At 53.4% G+C, this 18,072-nt stretch overlaps 1 protein-coding gene across 7 annotated transcripts in view; it reads left to right on the top strand.

Moving 5' to 3' along the window:
• Ahdc1 (AT-hook DNA binding motif containing 1) overlaps nt 1–15,768 on the top strand; it is a 65,155-nt gene extending 49,387 nt beyond the window's left edge. For all 7 annotated transcript variants that reach the window (XM_063235869.1, XM_063235870.1, XM_063235868.1 and 4 more), the window contains 2 exons: nt 211–5,139; nt 15,342–15,768. In XM_063235869.1, the coding sequence (XP_063091939.1) occupies nt 285–5,096 (4,812 nt within the window). In that variant the 5' untranslated portion in view covers nt 211–284 and the 3' untranslated portion in view covers nt 5,097–5,139; nt 15,342–15,768. The remainder of the gene's footprint in view (nt 1–210; nt 5,140–15,341) is intronic.
• The last annotated feature ends 2,304 nt before the right edge of the window (nt 15,769–18,072 follow it).

The following is an 18,072-nucleotide window of genomic DNA, read 5'->3' as shown; positions in this document are numbered from 1 at the left end:
TCTGTACACACATGCGACTGGGGCCTGGGAGTGGTTCAGTGTGCACAGGGTGTTTGGGGAAAATCCCAAGGAATTAGGCATGGGGCAGACGCTGGAGCTTGGTAAGGGTGGTAAGACCTAGGGGAGGAGTCTAGGGGCTCCCTGTGATGGGGGAAGCTGAAGAAGACTTGTGTGCTCAGTATGGGACCTTCTCCCTATCCTGCCAAGCAGGTCCTGGTCCCGGCTTCTCGCACCCTCATGTCAGCCCCGGCCCCGCCCGGCGGCCCGCGGAGGACAAGGTCAGGATGCGTGTGAAGCCCCAGGGCCTGGTGGTGACTTCCAGTGCCGTGTGCAGCTCTCCTGACTACCTCCGGGAGCCCAAGTACTACCCCGGTGGCCCCCCTGCCCCCCGGCCCTTGCTTCCCACCCGGCCCCCTGCCAGCCCACCTGACAAGGCCTTCTCCACCCACACCTTCTCCGAGAACCCACGCCCACCCCCACGCCGGGACCCCAGCACCCGACGCCCTCCAGTCCTTCCTAAGGGGGACGATCCGCTGCCCCCAAGGGCTGCCCGGCCCGTCTCCCAGGCCCGCTGCCCTATACCAGCCGGAGACCGCAGCAGCTCCCGCCGCCTCTGGGACAACGGGCGGGTGAACCTGCGTCCAGTGGTGCAGCTGATTGACATCATGAAGGACCTAACACGCCTCTCCCAGGACCTGCAGCACAGTGGGGTACATCTGGACTGTGGTGGGCTGCGGTTGAGCCGCCCTCCTGCCCCACCACCTGGTGACCTTCAGTACAGCTTCTTCTCTTCACCCAGCCTGGCCAACAGCATCCGCAGTCCTGAGGAGCGCGCCACCCCTCATGCCAAGTCAGAGAGACCCAGCCACCCCCTCTATGAGCCTGAGCCTGAGCCTAGGGACAGTCCCCAGCCTGGCCAAGGCCGTAGTCCTGGAGCCACAGCTGCAGCCACCGGCTTGCCCCCAGAGCCTGAGCCAGATGGCCCTGATTACTCAGAACTTGCGGAAGCTGACATCCTCAGTGAGCTAGCCTCCCTGACTTGCCCTGAGGCCCAGCTGCTAGAGGCCCAGGCCCTCGAGCCACCATCGCCTGAGCCAGAGCCTCAGCTCCTGGATCCCCAGCCCCGCTTTCTGGACCCACAGGCACTAGAGCCACTTGGGGAAGCTTTGGAGTTGCCTCCCTTGCAACCTCTTGCTGACCCTTTGGGGCTGCCAAGCCTGGCTTTACAGGCCTTGGATACCTTGCCTGACTCCTTGGAGTCACAGCTACTTGACCCCCAGGCACTTGACCCCTTACCCAAGTTGCTGGATGTCCCAGGTCGTCGTCTGGAGTCCCAACAGCCCCTGGGGCACTGTCCATTGGCCGAGCCCTTACGCCTGGACTTGTGCTCACCCCACGGCCCCCCTGGGCCTGAGGGCCACCCCAAGTATGCCTTGCGGCGCACTGATAGGCCAAAGATCCTGTGTCGCCGGAGGAAAGCTGGTAGAGGGCGTAAGGCAGATGCTGGACCTGAGGGCCGCCTGCTACCCCTGCCTATGCCCACAGGGCTGGCAGCTGTGCTGGCTGAGCCACCGCCACCGCCACCTCCGCCGCCACCTGCCCTGCCAGGCCCAGGCCCGGTCCCAGTCCCAGAACTGGAACCAGAATCTTCCCAGACTCCAGTGGCCCCTGCCCGCAAAGGCAAATGCCGAGGTGTGAGGCGCATGGTGGTGAAGATGGCAAAGATCCCTGTATCACTGGGGCGGCGGAATAAGACCACATACAAAGTGTCATCTCTGAGCAGCAGCCTGAGCGTGGAGGGCAAGGAGCTAGGCCTACGAGTATCAGCAGAACCCACCCCGCTGCTGAAAATGAAGAACAATGGGCGAAATGTGGTGGTAGTGTTCCCACCAGGTGAGATGCCAATTATTCTCAAGCGTAAGCGTGGCCGCCCTCCTAAGAACTTACTGCTGGGTCCAGGCAAGCCCAAGGAGCCAACAGTGGTGGCAACTGAGGCGGCTACGATAACAGCAACCACCATGGCCATCCCAGAGGTAAAGAAACGACGGCGGCGAAAGCAGAAACTGGCATCTCCCCAGCCATCCTATGCAGCAGATGCCAATGACAGTAAGGCTGAGTACTCGGATGTCCTCGCCAAACTGGCCTTCCTGAACCGCCAGAGCCAGTGTGCTGGGCGGTGCTCACCACCCCGCTGCTGGACACCCAGTGAGCCTGAGTCAGTGCATCAGGCCCCTGACACTCAGAGCATTTCCCACTTCCTGCATCGTGTGCAGGGCTTCCGGCGGCGTGGGGGCAAGACTGGTGGCTTTGGTGGCCGGGGTGGGGGTCATGCAGCCAAGGCAGCCAGATGCTCCTTCAGTGACTTCTTTGAGGGCATTGGCAAGAAAAAAAAGGTGGTGGCAGTGGCAGCTGCTGAAGTTGGAGGTCCCGGCCTCACTGAGTTGGGGCACCCACGCAAACGGGGCCGGGGGGAGGTGGATGCTTTGACGGGAAAGCCCAAGCGGAAGAGGCGGTCCCGAAAAAATGGAACTCTGTTTCCAGAGCAGGTGCCCAGTGGCCCCGGCTTTGGGGAGGCTGGTGCTGAGTGGGCTGGGGACAAGGGTGGTGGCTGGGCACCTCACCATGGGCACCCAGGTGGGCAAGCTGGCCGAAACTGTGGTTTCCAGGGGACCGAGGCCCGGGCCTTTGCCTCCACTGGGCTGGAGAGTGGGGCTTCAGGCCGTGGCAGCTACTATAGCACGGGCACACCCTCGGGCCAGACCGAGCTCAGCCAGGAACGCCAAAACCTCTTCACTGGCTATTTTCGCTCGCTGCTTGATTCGGATGACTCCTCTGACCTCTTGGACTTTGCCCTCTCAGCCTCTCGTGCAGAGTCCCGGAAGGCATCAGGCACCTACACAGGGCCACCCACTACTGCCCTACCTGCCCAGCGGGGCCTGGCCACCTTCCCCAGCCGGGGAGCCAAGGCCAGCCCAGTGGCAGTGGGCAACAGTGGGACTGGGGCAGACCCTTCCTTCCAGCCTGTTCTGCCCACTCGCCAGACCTTCCCACCAGGACGGGCAGGAAGCTATGGGCTAACGCCAGCCACTTCAGACTGCCGGGCAGCCGAGACCTTCCCAAAGCTGGCTCCCCCACCTTCAGCTGTGGCCCGATCTCCAACTACCCACCCACCCACCAACACCTACCCACCCCAGTATGGTGGGTATGGGGCTGGACAAAGTGTATTTGCCCCAGCAAAGCCCTTTACGGGCCAGGACTGTGCTAACAGCAAGGACTGTAGCTTTGCCTATGGCAGCGGCAACAGCCTTCCTGCCTCACCCAGCAGCGCTCACAGTGCTGGCTATGCCCCCCCACCTACTGGGGGTCCCTGCTTGCCACCAAATAAGGCCTCTTTCTTCAGCAGCTCTGAGGGGGCCCCTTTCTCTGGTTCAGCTCCCACACCCCTGCGCTGTGATAGCCGGGCCAGCACTGTCTCGCCTGGCGGCTACATGGTACCCAAGGGCACCACAGCTTCTGCCACCTCTGCAGCCTCTGCCGCTTCCTCCTCCTCCTCTTCCTTTCAGCCCTCACCTGAGAACTGTCGGCAGTTTGCGGGGGCTTCTCAGTGGCCTTTCCGGCAGGGCTATGGAGGCCTGGACTGGGCCTCAGAGGCTTTTAGTCAGCTCTATAACCCCAGTTTCGACTGCCATGTCAGCGAGCCCAATGTGATCCTGGACATCTCTAACTACACGCCACAGAAGGTGAAGCAGCAGACAGCTGTGTCCGAGACCTTCTCCGAGTCGTCCTCTGACAGCACCCAATTCAATCAGCCAGTCGGTGGTGGCGGTTTTCGCCGTGCCAACAGTGAGGCCTCAAGCAGTGAGGGCCAGTCAAGCCTATCCAGCCTAGAGAAACTGATGATGGACTGGAACGAGGCATCATCTGCCCCCGGCTACAACTGGAACCAGAGTGTCCTCTTCCAGAGCAGTTCCAAGCCTGGCCGTGGACGGCGGAAGAAGGTGGACCTGTTTGAGACCTCACATCTGGGCTTCTCAACATCTGCCTCAGCTGCTGCCTCAGGCTACCCATCCAAACGGAGCACTGGGCCCCGGCAGCCACGGGGTGGTCGGGGCGGTGGGGCCTGCTCAGCTAAGAAGGAGCGAGGTGGTGCAGCAGCCAAAGCCAAGTTCATCCCTAAGCCACAGCCAGTCAACCCACTGTTCCAGGACAGCCCAGACCTTGGCCTGGACTACTACAGTGGGGATAGTAGCATGTCACCATTGCCCTCTCAGTCAAGGGCCTTCAGTGTGGGAGAGCGAGACCCCTGTGACTTCATGGGACCCTACTCCATGAATCCATCCACACCTTCTGACGGCACCTTCGGCCAAGGCTTTCACTGCGACTCACCCAGCCTGGGTGCTCCCGACCTTGATGGCAAGCATTTCCCGCCACTGGCCCACCCGCCCACAGTGTTTGATGCTGGCCTGCAGAAGGCATACTCACCCACGTGCTCACCCACACTAGGCTTCAAGGAAGAGCTGCGGCCACCACCCACAAAGCTAGCTGCTTGTGAGCCCCTCAAACACGGGCTTCAGGGAGCCAGCCTGGGCCATGTGGCTGCAGCCCAGGCCCATCTGAGCTGCCGGGACCTGCCCCTGGGCCAGCCCCACTACGATTCCCCCAGTTGCAAGGGCACGGCCTATTGGTATCCACCGGGCTCTGCTGCCCGTAGCCCACCCTATGAAGGCAAGGTGGGCACGGGGCTGCTGGCTGACTTCCTGGGCAGGACGGAGGCCACGTGCCTCAGTGCCCCACACCTGGCCAGCCCACCGGCCACGCCCAAGGCTGACAAGGAGCCACTAGAGATGGCACGGCCGCCTGGTCCACCCCGTGGCCCTGCTGCAGTCGCTGCTGGCTATGGCTGCCCACTCCTTAGTGACTTGACCCTGTCCCCCGTGCCGAGGGACTCGCTGCTGCCCCTGCAGGACACTGCCTACAGGTATCCAGGCTTTATACCGCAGGCGCATCCTGGCCTGGGTGGGGGCCCCAAGAGTGGCTTCCTGGGGCCCATGGCGGAACCTCACCCTGAGGACACATTCACCGTCACCTCCCTGTAGTGCCAACTGAAGTGCCGACTGGACCGCAAGGTTTTGTTCCTGGGTGAGTCTGGGCATGTGGGTGCAATGGGTGGAAGTCTGGGCGGTGGGAAGAACGAGGACATTAAAGCTTGGGCCAAGGGAAAAGGTATAGAGATGAATGGGGGGCATGTAGGATTTAAAGCCAAGACGGGACCTGAGAGCAGGGAGGAGAGATTTAGTTCAGAAGTTACAGTCTTGCAGGAGGAGTCAGATTGCTTGGGTGGGGAACCCAGCAGGATGTTCAGGGCATCCTGAGAATTGGAGCAGCAGAAGAACCAGACTGAATCTCTAGAGCCATCTATTTTGGCTCATCAAGCGTTTGTTTCCCTTGTTCATACTAAGCCTTGGGCAGAAGGTACCATGTGAGCTCTTAGGAGAGAGGGTGTTTGCATCACTCCACGTGAGATCAGTGTAGGAAGACAAAGGTCAAACAACCATCTACTGGGCCAGCCCAGTGTTCCAGCCCTGCTAAACATCCTCATTTTCCTGGGAGCTTTGGTGACTCCATGACGTAGCCTAAGACTACAGTATTGGCTAGTGCTTTACAAAATGGTCTAAATTGTCCTCTCTTAGGCTTCCAGAGCACCCCTAAATCAGTTTCCAGCATCTTTGGCCTGACGTTTAGGGGCATATGAGGTAGGGATCCAAACATAGAAAAGGGGCACTATGATCTCACTGTCCCTGGGAACCTACAACTAGTGGACCTGTCCCCAGGTGGAATATTTGGCCCTAGAAAAGTAATCCCCTTTCCTCAAGCTAGGATCTTTTCTAAGAGTTAGTTAAATATTGCAAGATATTTAGATTAGATACTGTTTTGATCAGGCACTGTGACCTCATCAGTTGGTGTCAGATTTAGTATTTTTTTTTAAGATTTGGTGTTTTTAAAACTGAAAATGAAATGCCAAGCATAGCCTGTGATATTTCCCAGCTACTAAGGAAGCTGAGGCAGGAACATTGCAGATTTGAGCCTAGACTGGGCAATTTATTAAGACCATTTCTCAAAATAAAAAGCTCTGTGGTAGAGTGCCCCTGGGTTCAGTCCCCAATGCCAGAAAGAAAGGAGGAAAAGAGAAAAAAAGAAGAAGAAAGCAAAAGAAGAGAGAATAGAAAATGAGAGTAGGCATGGGGTCACATACCTGTAATGTCAGCACTGTAGGAGACTGAGGCAGGACAATTGCAAGTTCAGGCACAGCCTAAGGAACTTAGTGACTTAGCAAGACCCTGTCTCAAAATAAAAAATAATAATAAAAGGGCTGAGAGCCGGAGTTGTAGTCCAGCACAAAGACCGTGAATGTAATCCCCAGTACAGATTTTTTTTAAAAAAGACAAAATGCCCCAAAATGATCAAAGGGAATAGGGTTAAAGGAACTATTTTTGTGAGGAACAGACTTCCTGAATACCGCCACAGATTTGTTAAAATTGGCCCTGGTGGGTTTTGGCATATCTGAGATCCTCACTCTTAACCTCTGCTGCCCCAAAGGCCCCTGGGTGGCCATTCATGGCCAGGGTGACTGGATTCTAAACTGATGTCAGTGGAATCTTATTAGCCGCTCTCTGCCTGGCCCCATCTGCCCTGATGCCTGAAAGTAGCATAGGGTAGCCTGTGGGAACCAGAAACTCTGAGGGAGGACTAGTCTCCAATTGGCCACCAACTTGCAATGTGCCCTTGACCAAGTTTTTACTCTTCTCTGGCCTCTGTTTCCCCATCTGTTCAAGGAACTTCAGTAATCTCTTAGGCTTTTTAGCTCTGCGTGGCAGAAACAATGAACCAACCTTTTTTTGTGTGTGTGGCGGCATATTTTCCTTCCTAAGGAAGCCAGGCCAAGATTAAAATGGCCTTCCATTCCCCATGCGTCTCATCGTAACTAGCAGAACCACAGATCTGAAGCAGGCCAGGGCGAAGCTGCTTAGGGTTTAAATGTCAAACTCTTGATCCTTTTCTCTGGAAGGGAGATGTCTTGTGGATAATCCAGAAATGTGAAATAATCCAAAAACTGTTTCTTCCAGGCTTTTGTTGGGGAAATGAACGGGTGTGGGGGCTGGGTGTTTGGGCAGGTCACAGCTCAGTGAAATACATAATGGAACCACCCAGTGAGGCTGAACACAGAAGGAACTGGGATACCATCCAGCCCCACATTCTGGCCCTGCTCCCCACCCAGGACTGGGAGTTAACAACACTGTCCTCCAACCAATGCCTGCAGTTGTTCTAGAGGCATCTGTGCAGCAATCCCCCTGTGCCAGGTATTGCAGCACCATTTGGTCCTCAGGGGTCTTCTACTTTAGAAAGGAAGACAGTAAACAGAATGACATTGAGAATTTGATTGTTAACAACTGTGGGAACAGTGGTTCAGAAGAAACAAAACTAGGAGACTGTGAGAGCCTGTAAGAGACTGCCTAGACCTTGAAACTCCTGCCCAAAGGATGAAGGGGCAAGACAGCAAGATGCAGAAAAGCGTTTTGAGCAGAAGGAACATAGCATGAATAGCCTTGAGGCAAGAAGGGGCTGTGCTCTGAGGAGCTAATGGAAAAGCTGGAAAACTAAATAAGGAAGTAAGGCAGGTAGGGCCAGATCCACTGGGGCACTGGGCGGGCTTGGATATTCCCAGACAGATGGGGGAAGCTGCAGAAGAGGGTCTTCTCAGCTGGAGTGCTCAGGTCACAGACTTTGAATCGGGTTTGGTCCAGACAACCAATGGTGGTAGCCTCAGACAAGGTCTCCCTTCTTTCTCGGCATACAAGCTCCTCCATCTAGAGCAACCCTCCAGGGCCAGTTAAAAGTGTGGTTGGAGTGAGAAAAGGTTGAAGTTATAAGGAGGAGAGTGGCAAGAAAGGAGAATTAATAGAGGGAGTCACATTGTCAACTGAAGGCTTAAGCAGAGGAGACAATGACATGCTCACTCACCAACAGGCAGTGAGCAGCACTGATCCTGGGAGAAGCCCTGGAGAAGCAGTAATGCAGCTCGGCCACACATCTTGGGCTCCTCCATGCTCCTTCATTGCCAAGCACCGGGGAGACAAAGCAGACATGGGCCCTGTCCTTGAGTTCAGCATCCACCCCAGGAAGCTAAAACAAGTACAGCAAGAAGCTAGAAACACCTGGTAGGAAGTGGCAGGTGTCCAGAGGCAGGAACAGATGAAGACTGTATGCCAGGCAGCTGGGAGTGATGGTCAGAAATCATCCTTCCACCCACTTGGTGAGAAAAGGGACACACATTTGTGCTGGGCCCTTTGTGTAATTCTGTCCCCATGAGCCTTTCATAGCAGTCTGGGAGTGGCTGTTCTTCCTGCCCCCATCAGAGCAGAGGGAACAGGTACAGCTAGGAACCTGGCCCAGGGAGCTGACAGTACATGGTGGAGCTGGATTTGGAACACACCCCGGCCCCTCCACAGCCTGGGAATCTTGCCACACAGCTGTGCCTTTCTACCCCACACCCTGGTTCCTCAGTTGCAAGCTGGCCAGACCTTGAAGCTGCTGCCCAAAAGGATAAGGGGCAAGATAGTTAGATGGGGAAGAGCACTAGGATTCTTTTTGGGTCTGACATTTTAAGTGGATTTTGAGGTTCTATGGAAGAAACTGCGTTTGAGTTTGAACTTGAAGAACAAGCAAAATTTGGAAACAGGAAAGGGTATTCCAGGCAGTAGGAACCGTACACAAAGGCAGGTTACATCTCGGAGTGAGTAGATGAAAGGTCTGAGGAGGGAGTGGGGAATGTGGGGCACGACTGGGCTGAGAGCCATGGCTGACAGGACAGAGATGGGGAGGGGGTTGGGCCCATGCAGATATCTTCTCTGGTCCAGACAGACTGGCTCCACATTGGGACCCTGTGGGCTGAAGATTGGCCCTAGCAGACCAGGAGATGAGAGTGGGAGAGTAGAAAGGGCCTCCAAGGTGTTCAGGAATCTCGAGTCCCTCTCCCCTCTCTCTTCCCTCCTCCCTCCTCCCTCTCAGGCCTGGAACTGAAGCCAAGAGAAATGTCACAGGTCCTCCAAGGTTACACCAGCTGGGGCCTGACTGGAGCAGGAGGCAGTTTCCAAGGCCACCATCCAGCTGGGGTCAGCAGGCATGTCCAGGCCCGGCTGCTCTGGGCTTTGTCTCTCTGTGTCTTGAAACCTTGAAAGGTCACTTGATCTTGCCCCCGGCTTTGAGCAAGAGGCCTCCAGTCAGGGCTCAGCTAGTCCTGCTGTGCCTGTTATCGGCTCCAGCTCTTCTTCCTCCCCTGAACCCATCCTCCCTCCGATCCTGTCTCTTGGCACTCCTGCAACCACGTTTAGGCTGGCCCTTTTGTGCTGAGGCTCCATTCCCTGGAAATGCCATCTCTCTGTGAACACGCCCTCTCACGCTCCTCCTCTCTCAGCTCCCCACATCCCGGAGCAGAGCTCTGCAACTGGAGGGTGATGGCTAGGAGCCCACCTGCGGTTTCAGACAAGCCTCTGCGCACAACCTGGTTCCATCCCTTCCCAGCTAGGTGACCTGGTGAGTCATTCACCTGGTGAGTCACGTCACTTCTCTGCGTCTCTTGTGAGAATTAAATGAGATTACATGTGAAGCACATAGTCTAGTCCTGGCCCACAGCAAGCACGTAATCAGTGGGTGGTAGGAGGGTGGATAGATACCTTTCCCCAGATTGAGTTCTGGGGCCTGTGACCCAATCTGAGTCACACACTTCAACCCTAGCTTCTGGACTCTTGTTTAGGCCCACAGAGCCCTGTGTGGGTTTGAGAACTTTGGAGGGAGGCTTCAAAATACCAAGGAGTTCTTTGCCCTAGCACCTGGACCAAGTCCTCCTGGGGAATGAGGTGGGATAGGGTGGGGTGGAGGACATAGGGACAAGGTAAGTCCATCCCAAGGGACCTGAAGCCTCAATGGGCAATAAGACTCAGCCTTAAGTTGACCTGGGTCTAGGAAAACTGTCCTTAGTTATCCACACCCATCTTCTCTCCCAACACAAATAATCTGAAAAATATTTCCTTCCTAATACATCATGATTTTTTCTTCTGGCAGATTTGCCTTCTTTGTCATCACAACTTTTGCAGCCATAGAGTTCTGTGTTCATCGAAGGGTAGAGGAAGTAGGTTAATTCTGTGTGAGCACACATGAACTAGCAACCTGCTCTGAGCCAGGCGTTGCATTCAGTGCTAAAAATACCACTGAACATGGCAGAACAGTGGTATGTTAACAGCCTTCCAATTTCCAGTGCACGGCTGTAATCCCAGTTCCTCAGGACTATGAGGCAGAAGGATTGCAAGTTCAAGGCCAGCCTGAGACCTTATCTCAAAACAAAAATTTTAAAACACTGGGTGTATAGCTCAGTGATAGCTCACTTAGCTAGCATTCACAAGGCACTGAATTCAGTTCCTCACACCAAAATATAAAAACCTCCACATAGGCATCACCCACCAGGGAAGGGACTGGAGCTGTCCCAGGAGGATCATCAGGGACCACCTTGCCCAACAATGTGAGCAAGGCATACAGCAAGAGCCTTCTGGGTGCAGGAAATGGGTCTAGACAAATTGGAGACTTCAGAGGCTGAGCCCTAGCTCAACCACCTGGGTCTCAACAACCCCACCCGAGTTCATTCTCTCCGTTACGGCCGCCAAAGTGCTTGTTGTTCAGCACTTTTAGATGCACAGCGTCTGGAGCCCCTAAAATATTTATTGGTTGAATTGATTAAAGCACATCTGCTCCTGCAACTCCATTGCTTCACACCTTTTGATTGCATTCTTCCCTCTCCTGACTCCTTGCCTACAAAATACAGGCCCCAACTTCCCTGCATGGTATTCAAGGCTTCTGTCCTGGCCTCCTGCCTTTTGCGCCCTATCTTCCTCACACATGCTCTAACTTACCTGCCTGAGAATGTAGAATCAGGAGGGATCTGTCCCACGGGGCTTTCCCAAATGTGCCCTGTCCTTTCCCTGTTCCCCTGCCTACCCTCTCCTACCCATTGTGCTCTCCCAGCTGTCAGTTTCTGTCTTTCATTCAGATATCACCTCCTCCAGGAAGCATTCCAGAATCCTTCCTAGGCACAATTAATCTCTATGCATCCAATTAATCTTTATGCATCCATGACAACCCTTGCTAGAAATGTCCTCACCATGCCATCACCTCCTTTAGTTCGGTTACTCATCTCTGCACACCATCCTCCCCTCACCCCAGTGTCTCATAGTACCTGGGACACTTCAGGGGTGTGTGTATGTGTGTTTTAACTTGAACCAAAGAAGAACATGAAGAATAGGGAACTGAGAGGAAAGACTGACCACTGGGCTATGGATAAGGGATAGTTTCAGCCCCACTGCCAGGAAACACTCCTTAAATGGAGCAGAGAAGTGCTATACAAATACAAGCTGTAAGAGCGGACTGGGCTTTTCTAAGTATCTAAGCCTAGCCCCTTCCAGTTTGCACAGGGAGAGGGACTCCTGAGGCCTCAGTCACCAGATCATGAAGCACTGAGCAGTAGAGCTAGGGACACCCTTGAGATGGTCCAGTTCCACCATTTTCATCTTTCCTCAGCCTCTGCTTTGGCTGCATGTCTAGCACGTACCATCAGTGACCCCTGTGTTACACAGAGCATCTCCAATGGCGAGGTCAGGACAGGTCAGGAATGTGAAGTTCTGGGAGGTGAGAGGTGCACACAGGTTTGGTAAGTGACCATGGATATGACCCCCACTTAACGCCCCCCCCCCATGAGTGCTTTTCCATGCCAAGCAATGGGGGACACAGGTCCCTAAGGAGCATGATAGGCAGAGTCAGAGTTGGGGAGCATCTCTAGTGGGTAGTAGACACAGATTTTGAAAAACCCTGGGGCACGGAGAAAGCTATCCAACCCCTCTGCCCAGGTATGCCTGTCCCCTGCTTGGAGCCTTGTGATGCCTCAGTGGAGTCCAGACTTGCCCTACCTGATGATAATCCTGCCCCTCGGGTGTGTTCCAAGCACCTGAAGCAGTATCCTCTCTACCTTAGGTGCCTCACAAGCCTAATAGCTTGAAAATGCTGGGGAGCTGGCTCAGTCTTCTGGGTAACATCCCAGTTGTAATGCCTAAAGACCTCTCATTACCTGTTTGACCCCCTTATTTTACAGAAAAGAAACAGGGCCAGGGAGAGACAGGCCTTGCCCTAATCACACAACAAATCAGTTTCAAATTCTCATGCACCATCTTTGCCTTTTACCCTGCTGTCTTTGACATTGAGACTCCCTTCTACCTCCTTCTGGAGGGCAGAGACCAGAGATTGGAGGCTAACCCTTAACCCACACCTGGTAGTTGATGGGAGTGTGAATTCATGTTTCCTGATTGCTTCAGTGAATGCACAAATGTGTGTCCCTTTGGGGGGAGGCTGCTCTCTCTGAACAACCTGATTTATACATCATCTGCAGGACTTTGCATTTCCATTCAGCTACCCCTCAATGTTGCTTCTGCCCTCCCCCACTGCCAGGCAGAGAGCACTTAATGCCCTGGCACCTCAGATGCTAAAACTGCTGGAGCATAAGAACTCAGCAGAATATGTCTCTGAGGTTTCTTACAGAGGCAGTAAAAGGTTAAGTCTTAGGAACAGTGGTTGGTGTCCTGGGGCCAGGTGCATGCTGGCACGGAGGGTAAAGAGCTACCACACAAGTCTCTGTCCTGGAGGAGCAGGGTAGAAAATGACAAGTACACTGGTAGCTATGGTAACAGGGTGGCCTAAGGAGGCACCCTGGAGGTGTGCAAGAACTGAGCTGGACCTTGACACAATGACCAGCCTTAGATCAGTCATAACTGTCACTCAGTCCACACACATTTTGTGACCCCAGCATGTGCTGGGCACTGTAATTAGCAGAGTGGAGAGCCACGGTTCCTCCTGCCAAGACTAAGGCTCTAGATGTGTCCCCCATTTCTCCCTGAACCCCCCAGGGTTTCCTTTTGCACCTCCTGCATCTGCCTGCATGGAAAATGCTTGGTTTAGGGCCTATTTGTTCTGCCTCTGTTCCGTGAGCCTGCCAAACACAAGAGCAGAGCTGTGTTGTTCTTTGCCTTGTCCCCAGTACCTGGCCCTGTGCTGCTTGGCACCTTGGCATTTGGTTCTGTTTTGTGGAGAATTGAGCCTAGTGAGCTCTGGGTCCTACACAGCCACAGCTTTCTCCCTCTCCACCAAGAACCCCAGGCTTTGATTCCCTCCCCATCCCCCCAGATCCTGCCAGAATCTCTGCTGGCCAAGTCCTGCAAGCTGGGAGGGTGGTGGGAGGAGGAAGGTGAGACGCGTTGGGCGGCTTAGCAGAGGGTGAGAAAGCTTCCTGCTGCCTGGCCTCGGGCACCGCGGGAAGGTTCTGGCAGAAGCTGCCTGCTGGGCTGAGATCACCATGGAGACCTGGCTTGGAGAGGGTCACTGGCAGTGGCTAAGGACTGGTGGGGGCTGGGGCGGTAGAGATTTGTGCAAAGGCTCCCAGCTTGCCCCCGGCCCTTGCAGGGAGCCAGCAATATCAGGGTTCAGCATTACTGGTATACTAAGTGGTTTAGAACAGGCCACCTGAAGTCTCCCCTCACTTGTCACCCAACAGAGGTTCTTCAGCTTGGCAGCTGTCCTTCAGCTGCAATAAAGCCAACCTCTGGATAGAGGCCCCCAGCCCTCAGCTAAAGCTAGCACCCCAGATACTGCAGTCCTGCCCCCTAATCTCTGCAGCTGGTCCCTCTTGTCACCTTAAATGTGAAGAGCTGACATGCATCCCCACAGCACTTCCTATCCCCAAGAGCTGATTTTCTGCCTACCACCCTGATTGCAATACAGCTGCCACCCTATCACATGGCTCCCCCCCCCCCTGCACACTTGCCACACACAGCCCTTGTCCTCCCTCAGGACTCCACTCACAGCCTGGTCTCATCACCAGAATGGCTGTTGCCCCTGCTCTGCAGGAGCCCACCTGGTCCCCTGGCCCTTGGGGGCATCCTGGCAAGTCCAGCCTCAGGACAAAAGTTGTCCCTGGGGCTGACTGCCCAGCAGACAGCAGCTGAGGCTGAGCAGAATGTCAATGTGGCCCTGTTGGAAAGAGAAGCCAAGAAAGTACAAGGGAGGAGAGGCTTTCTGTCGCCCGCCTGGCTCCTGCTGGTGTGGGGGAGGCTGGGTGGCTCATGGAGGAGGCTTAGGAAACAGTTTTAGCACCCCCACCCCTGCCCTCAATTCTGGAGGGAATAGTCACACACTGGGGGTGGGAAGTATGAGGCTCAGGGCTCTGAGAAGAGGGCGGGCTAATGGCTAGAGGCCTTGAGAATAACAGAGACCTGTCCTAGGCACCTGTTACTCACCTAAGCAGAGCTGGAAATCCAGAGGGTCCAGATAGGGAAGTTGGAACTACAGGCCTTCGGATTGCCTAGGAAAGGGGTATATGCCCAACCTAAAGCATTTAGTGATTCTGAGGACTTGGGAGACTTCTGAGCTTCAGGAAAGCAGCATTTTGCCAAACACAGATTGTATTGTGTTGGGCAGTTTCTTTCTGCCTTCAGAGAGACTTCCCCATCACCTCAACTCTTTAAGAAATAAAATGGCCTTGCTGGGACTAGGAAGAGGGTTGGATTTAGAAGACAGCTATGCTCACCACTATACCACCAACACACGAAAGGGTTGGATTTAGAAGAAATTGAAACCTATCCTGTGTTGAGACCCTGTCCTCTGTGTCCTTCCTCAGCACAGCCAGGGTTAGAGGACTTTAGGAAACAGGTTTAAAGAACCCAACTGGCCTCAGAAAAATAATAAGTAGTAATTAGTTTACTTTATTATGCACTTATGTACCCGGCTTCCTCTGCCTAAAACTACTGAATCTTGCCAACAAATCTAGAGGGTAGTTTTAATATCCCCTTTTTACTGATAGGTAAACTGAGGCTTACAGAAGTAGGTCTTATCCAAGGCCATGGAGCTATTAAATGTCAGTTACTAGTGTCTGAACTTGTGCCAAACTCCAGAGCCCAAACTAACAAATGCTGCTGCTTGGGACCCAGACTCCTTACCCAGCATGTCTTTTACCTCTTAATGTGGGGCCTAGGCACTGCTGTTTCACGGATGGGGAGACTGAGCTCTTAGTGGGCTGGAAGGGGTCCCAAAGTCACATGGTCAGTGAGTTTATGGGAAAAGAAATAATACACTCAGCTTTTTTCCAAAATCTAGTTAGGAACTGAATGGGCCCCACACTTAGCCTCGTTGGTATACAAGTCAGTGTCTATACCTGCCACTGATTCTGCCACTTCTCTTGTGTTTCTTTGCAGCTTTCAGAAAACCAACGCCGAGACCCCTCCCAGCATCCACATGTCCTCTGGCAGGAGCGCCTGCCCCTCTGCCTCCCACACCCCCTGCAGCCCCATCTCCCACTCCCCACCCACCCACCCACCCATCTCCTCCACGCAGAAGCCGAAGGTGAGCCCTTTCTGCACAAAACCAGCAACTGTAAATACTTTTTAAAAATGTACAAAACTTAAAAACAAAACACAGTTTTAGAAAAAGACAAAAAAAAAAAAAGAGCGAGAGAGCGAGCGTGTGCAAGAGGTTGCGAGCGGGGCCTCCAGGTGTCCAGAGTCCCCGCAAGTATGCACTGAGAAATTTATCTACAGGTTGTTTGACAAAAATGAACAATATCCTATTTATTGTATATACTGTTTTATTATAAATCGTGGATTGTATATTGCATTCTGTAAACCTGCTGTGGTCCCGTGGTGTGCAAATTCGCATGGTGGGGGGGAGGGTGAAGAATCTCTTGCGGGAGCTCTTTTTTTTTTTTCTTTCTTTCTTATTTTTCACTCTTTTGGGTTTCTCTTCTGTTATTGTTGTTGTTTTCTGTTGGCAGGACACACCCAAAGATCCAAGTTTGTATTAAAAAGAAATGAAAAAAAGCAAAAAAAAAAAAAAAAAAAAAAAAAACCTTTGTGTCTTGTGAAAGGGGCTAAGGGAGGGAGGGCAAAGGGGAAGAGACACAGCTGGGGCTAGATTCCACAGAAAAGTTAACTGCCTACATGTGTTCCCTACCCTTAATTTCTCCCTTCTGCCTGAATTCTGGGTCACCTTTGCATCCAGATTTTTTTTCTTTTTTTCTTCTGTACTGGGGATCGAACTCACAACCTTGCACTTGCCAGACAAGTGCTTATGCTGCTGAATTAAATCTCCAGCCCCCTACATCCAGATTTTCTACAGGCTCTAGATCTCCCTTGCCTGCTCCTGACCCCTCCTTCCACCCCAGGCCCTGGGTCTTTCCTTCTCTGCACCCCACATTCTGTACCCTAGGACTTCTTTGCCTCTTATCCATGCCTGCTGCCCCGGGTTGAAGGCTTCTGCCTCCTGGCCTTCATTTTGCTTAAAGTCTTGGAGCTCCTTGACTCTTGAGACCTATTCTTTCTCGAGCCCCAGAATTCCCTTTCTCTAGACTCTTTTTTATGTTCAAAAATAATAGTTTCTTCTTCCTGAGAAGTCTCCATTATGGCTTAGGCTCGGGTCTTCTTCAGGACTGCCCTATTCCATCCCAGGTTCCAAGGCTCTGTCCCTGTCTAGTTCCTTCATTTGTTCTGTCGCCCTGGCCATTAAGCCCCACAGTTCATGGACATTATCTGAGACACTCATTCCTGAATCAAAGAACCCATGTGCTAATCCACTTGACCCCGTGACTGGAGTAAGCCCTGTTGCGTGCCTCGCATTTGCCTCAGGTCTTGGATTTCATCTACCTCTAGGCTCCCATTTATTCAAACACACCTGTAACCGCTTATACAGAACTCGAAGTATGACCAGGCTAGTCGCCCAGTGTTTCTCCATATTCTCCTTTCCATGCTGAATCCCAAATGCTGGGTGTGTGTTTCCTTTCAGCTTTGGTAACCTGAAAAAGGAGAACTTCTAACCCAGCTCCTTTTTCTGCTGGGCCTGGAAGAGCTGAGCTGTTCCCACTGCCTGTCATTGGGAGCTCTTGACTGTTCTTTCCCAGTCAGTGTCCCTTTGGCCTCCTTGTCTTTAGGAGCAGCTTTTCCTATGACTCACCATTTTATATTAAAGTTCTCTGAGTGTGGCTTCTCTGTACCTCTCTCCAGTGAAGCTCAGGAGACACCCAAAGATGGCTCCACATGCCTACTTTTACTGACCTAACCAACAAGGCCCAGGCCTTGGAAGAGTTGGAGGGACCCTTGGTCTAAGGGAAAAATGCACCCTATCTCCTGGATACCACTGTCTTAGTGAAGTTGGAGGACACAGGTCACAGTCCCAGAAAACTGTAGCTTCCGTGCTAGATGTAAAGGCCCACCTAGGGGACTGGGGATTTAGCTCAGTGGCATAAGGGCCTGCCTGGCAAGCAAGAGGTCATGAGTTCATCCCTGATACCAAAAAACAAACAAATAAAGGCCCATCTGCCCACCCAGCCCCCTCCACACTTCCCTAAGATAAAATGCCTACCCTTCCTGTCTGCTGAGGGGGAGACAACAACACACTCAAGTTGTCAGTGTCCTGTGGAGCAAGAGGTGGGGACAGGAACTATAATGTCTCCGAGGGCCTAGAAGAGTGGCTTCCCAGAGGAAAAAGCTTTCAGAGAAGGTAGCCTAGGATATTAGGCAAAAATATGCGGGTGTTCCTGAAGAACAGAACATGTCCAAAGGCCTAGAGGTTATGAAGGGTGGCAGAGGCTCAGTTATCCAGGTGTGGTGGTACAGGCCTGTGATCCCTCAGCACCTTGGAGGCTGAAGCAAGAAGATCACCAGAAGTTCAAGGCCAGCATGAACTACAGAATGAGAAACCCTGTCTCAAAAAAACCAAAACCAAAACCAAGCAGCCTCCTGGTTAGATCTGTCTGGAGTAAACACTGCATGTGTTCAGGAGGAGAGGACTGTGGCAAGAGAACCCTGTGGGCACTGCTGATTGGCCAACCCAGGAGCAGGGCCTTGGCAGCCCAGGAATTACCTGCCGGGGAAAAAATGCTCTGTTCAGCAACTGGAGGAGGCCGAGGTGGGGTGGGCTGGGCTGAGTGGGCCT

Source organism: Cavia porcellus, unplaced genomic scaffold (assembly GCF_034190915.1).
Source record: "Cavia porcellus strain 051 isolate PalLab524CR breed Dunkin Hartley unplaced genomic scaffold, mCavPor4.1 scaffold_25, whole genome shotgun sequence".
In the NCBI taxonomy this organism is placed as follows: domain Eukaryota; kingdom Metazoa; phylum Chordata; class Mammalia; order Rodentia; family Caviidae; genus Cavia; species Cavia porcellus.
The sequence above is the reverse complement of the archived record's forward strand: the minus strand, read 5'-3'. Positions and strand labels throughout refer to the sequence as shown.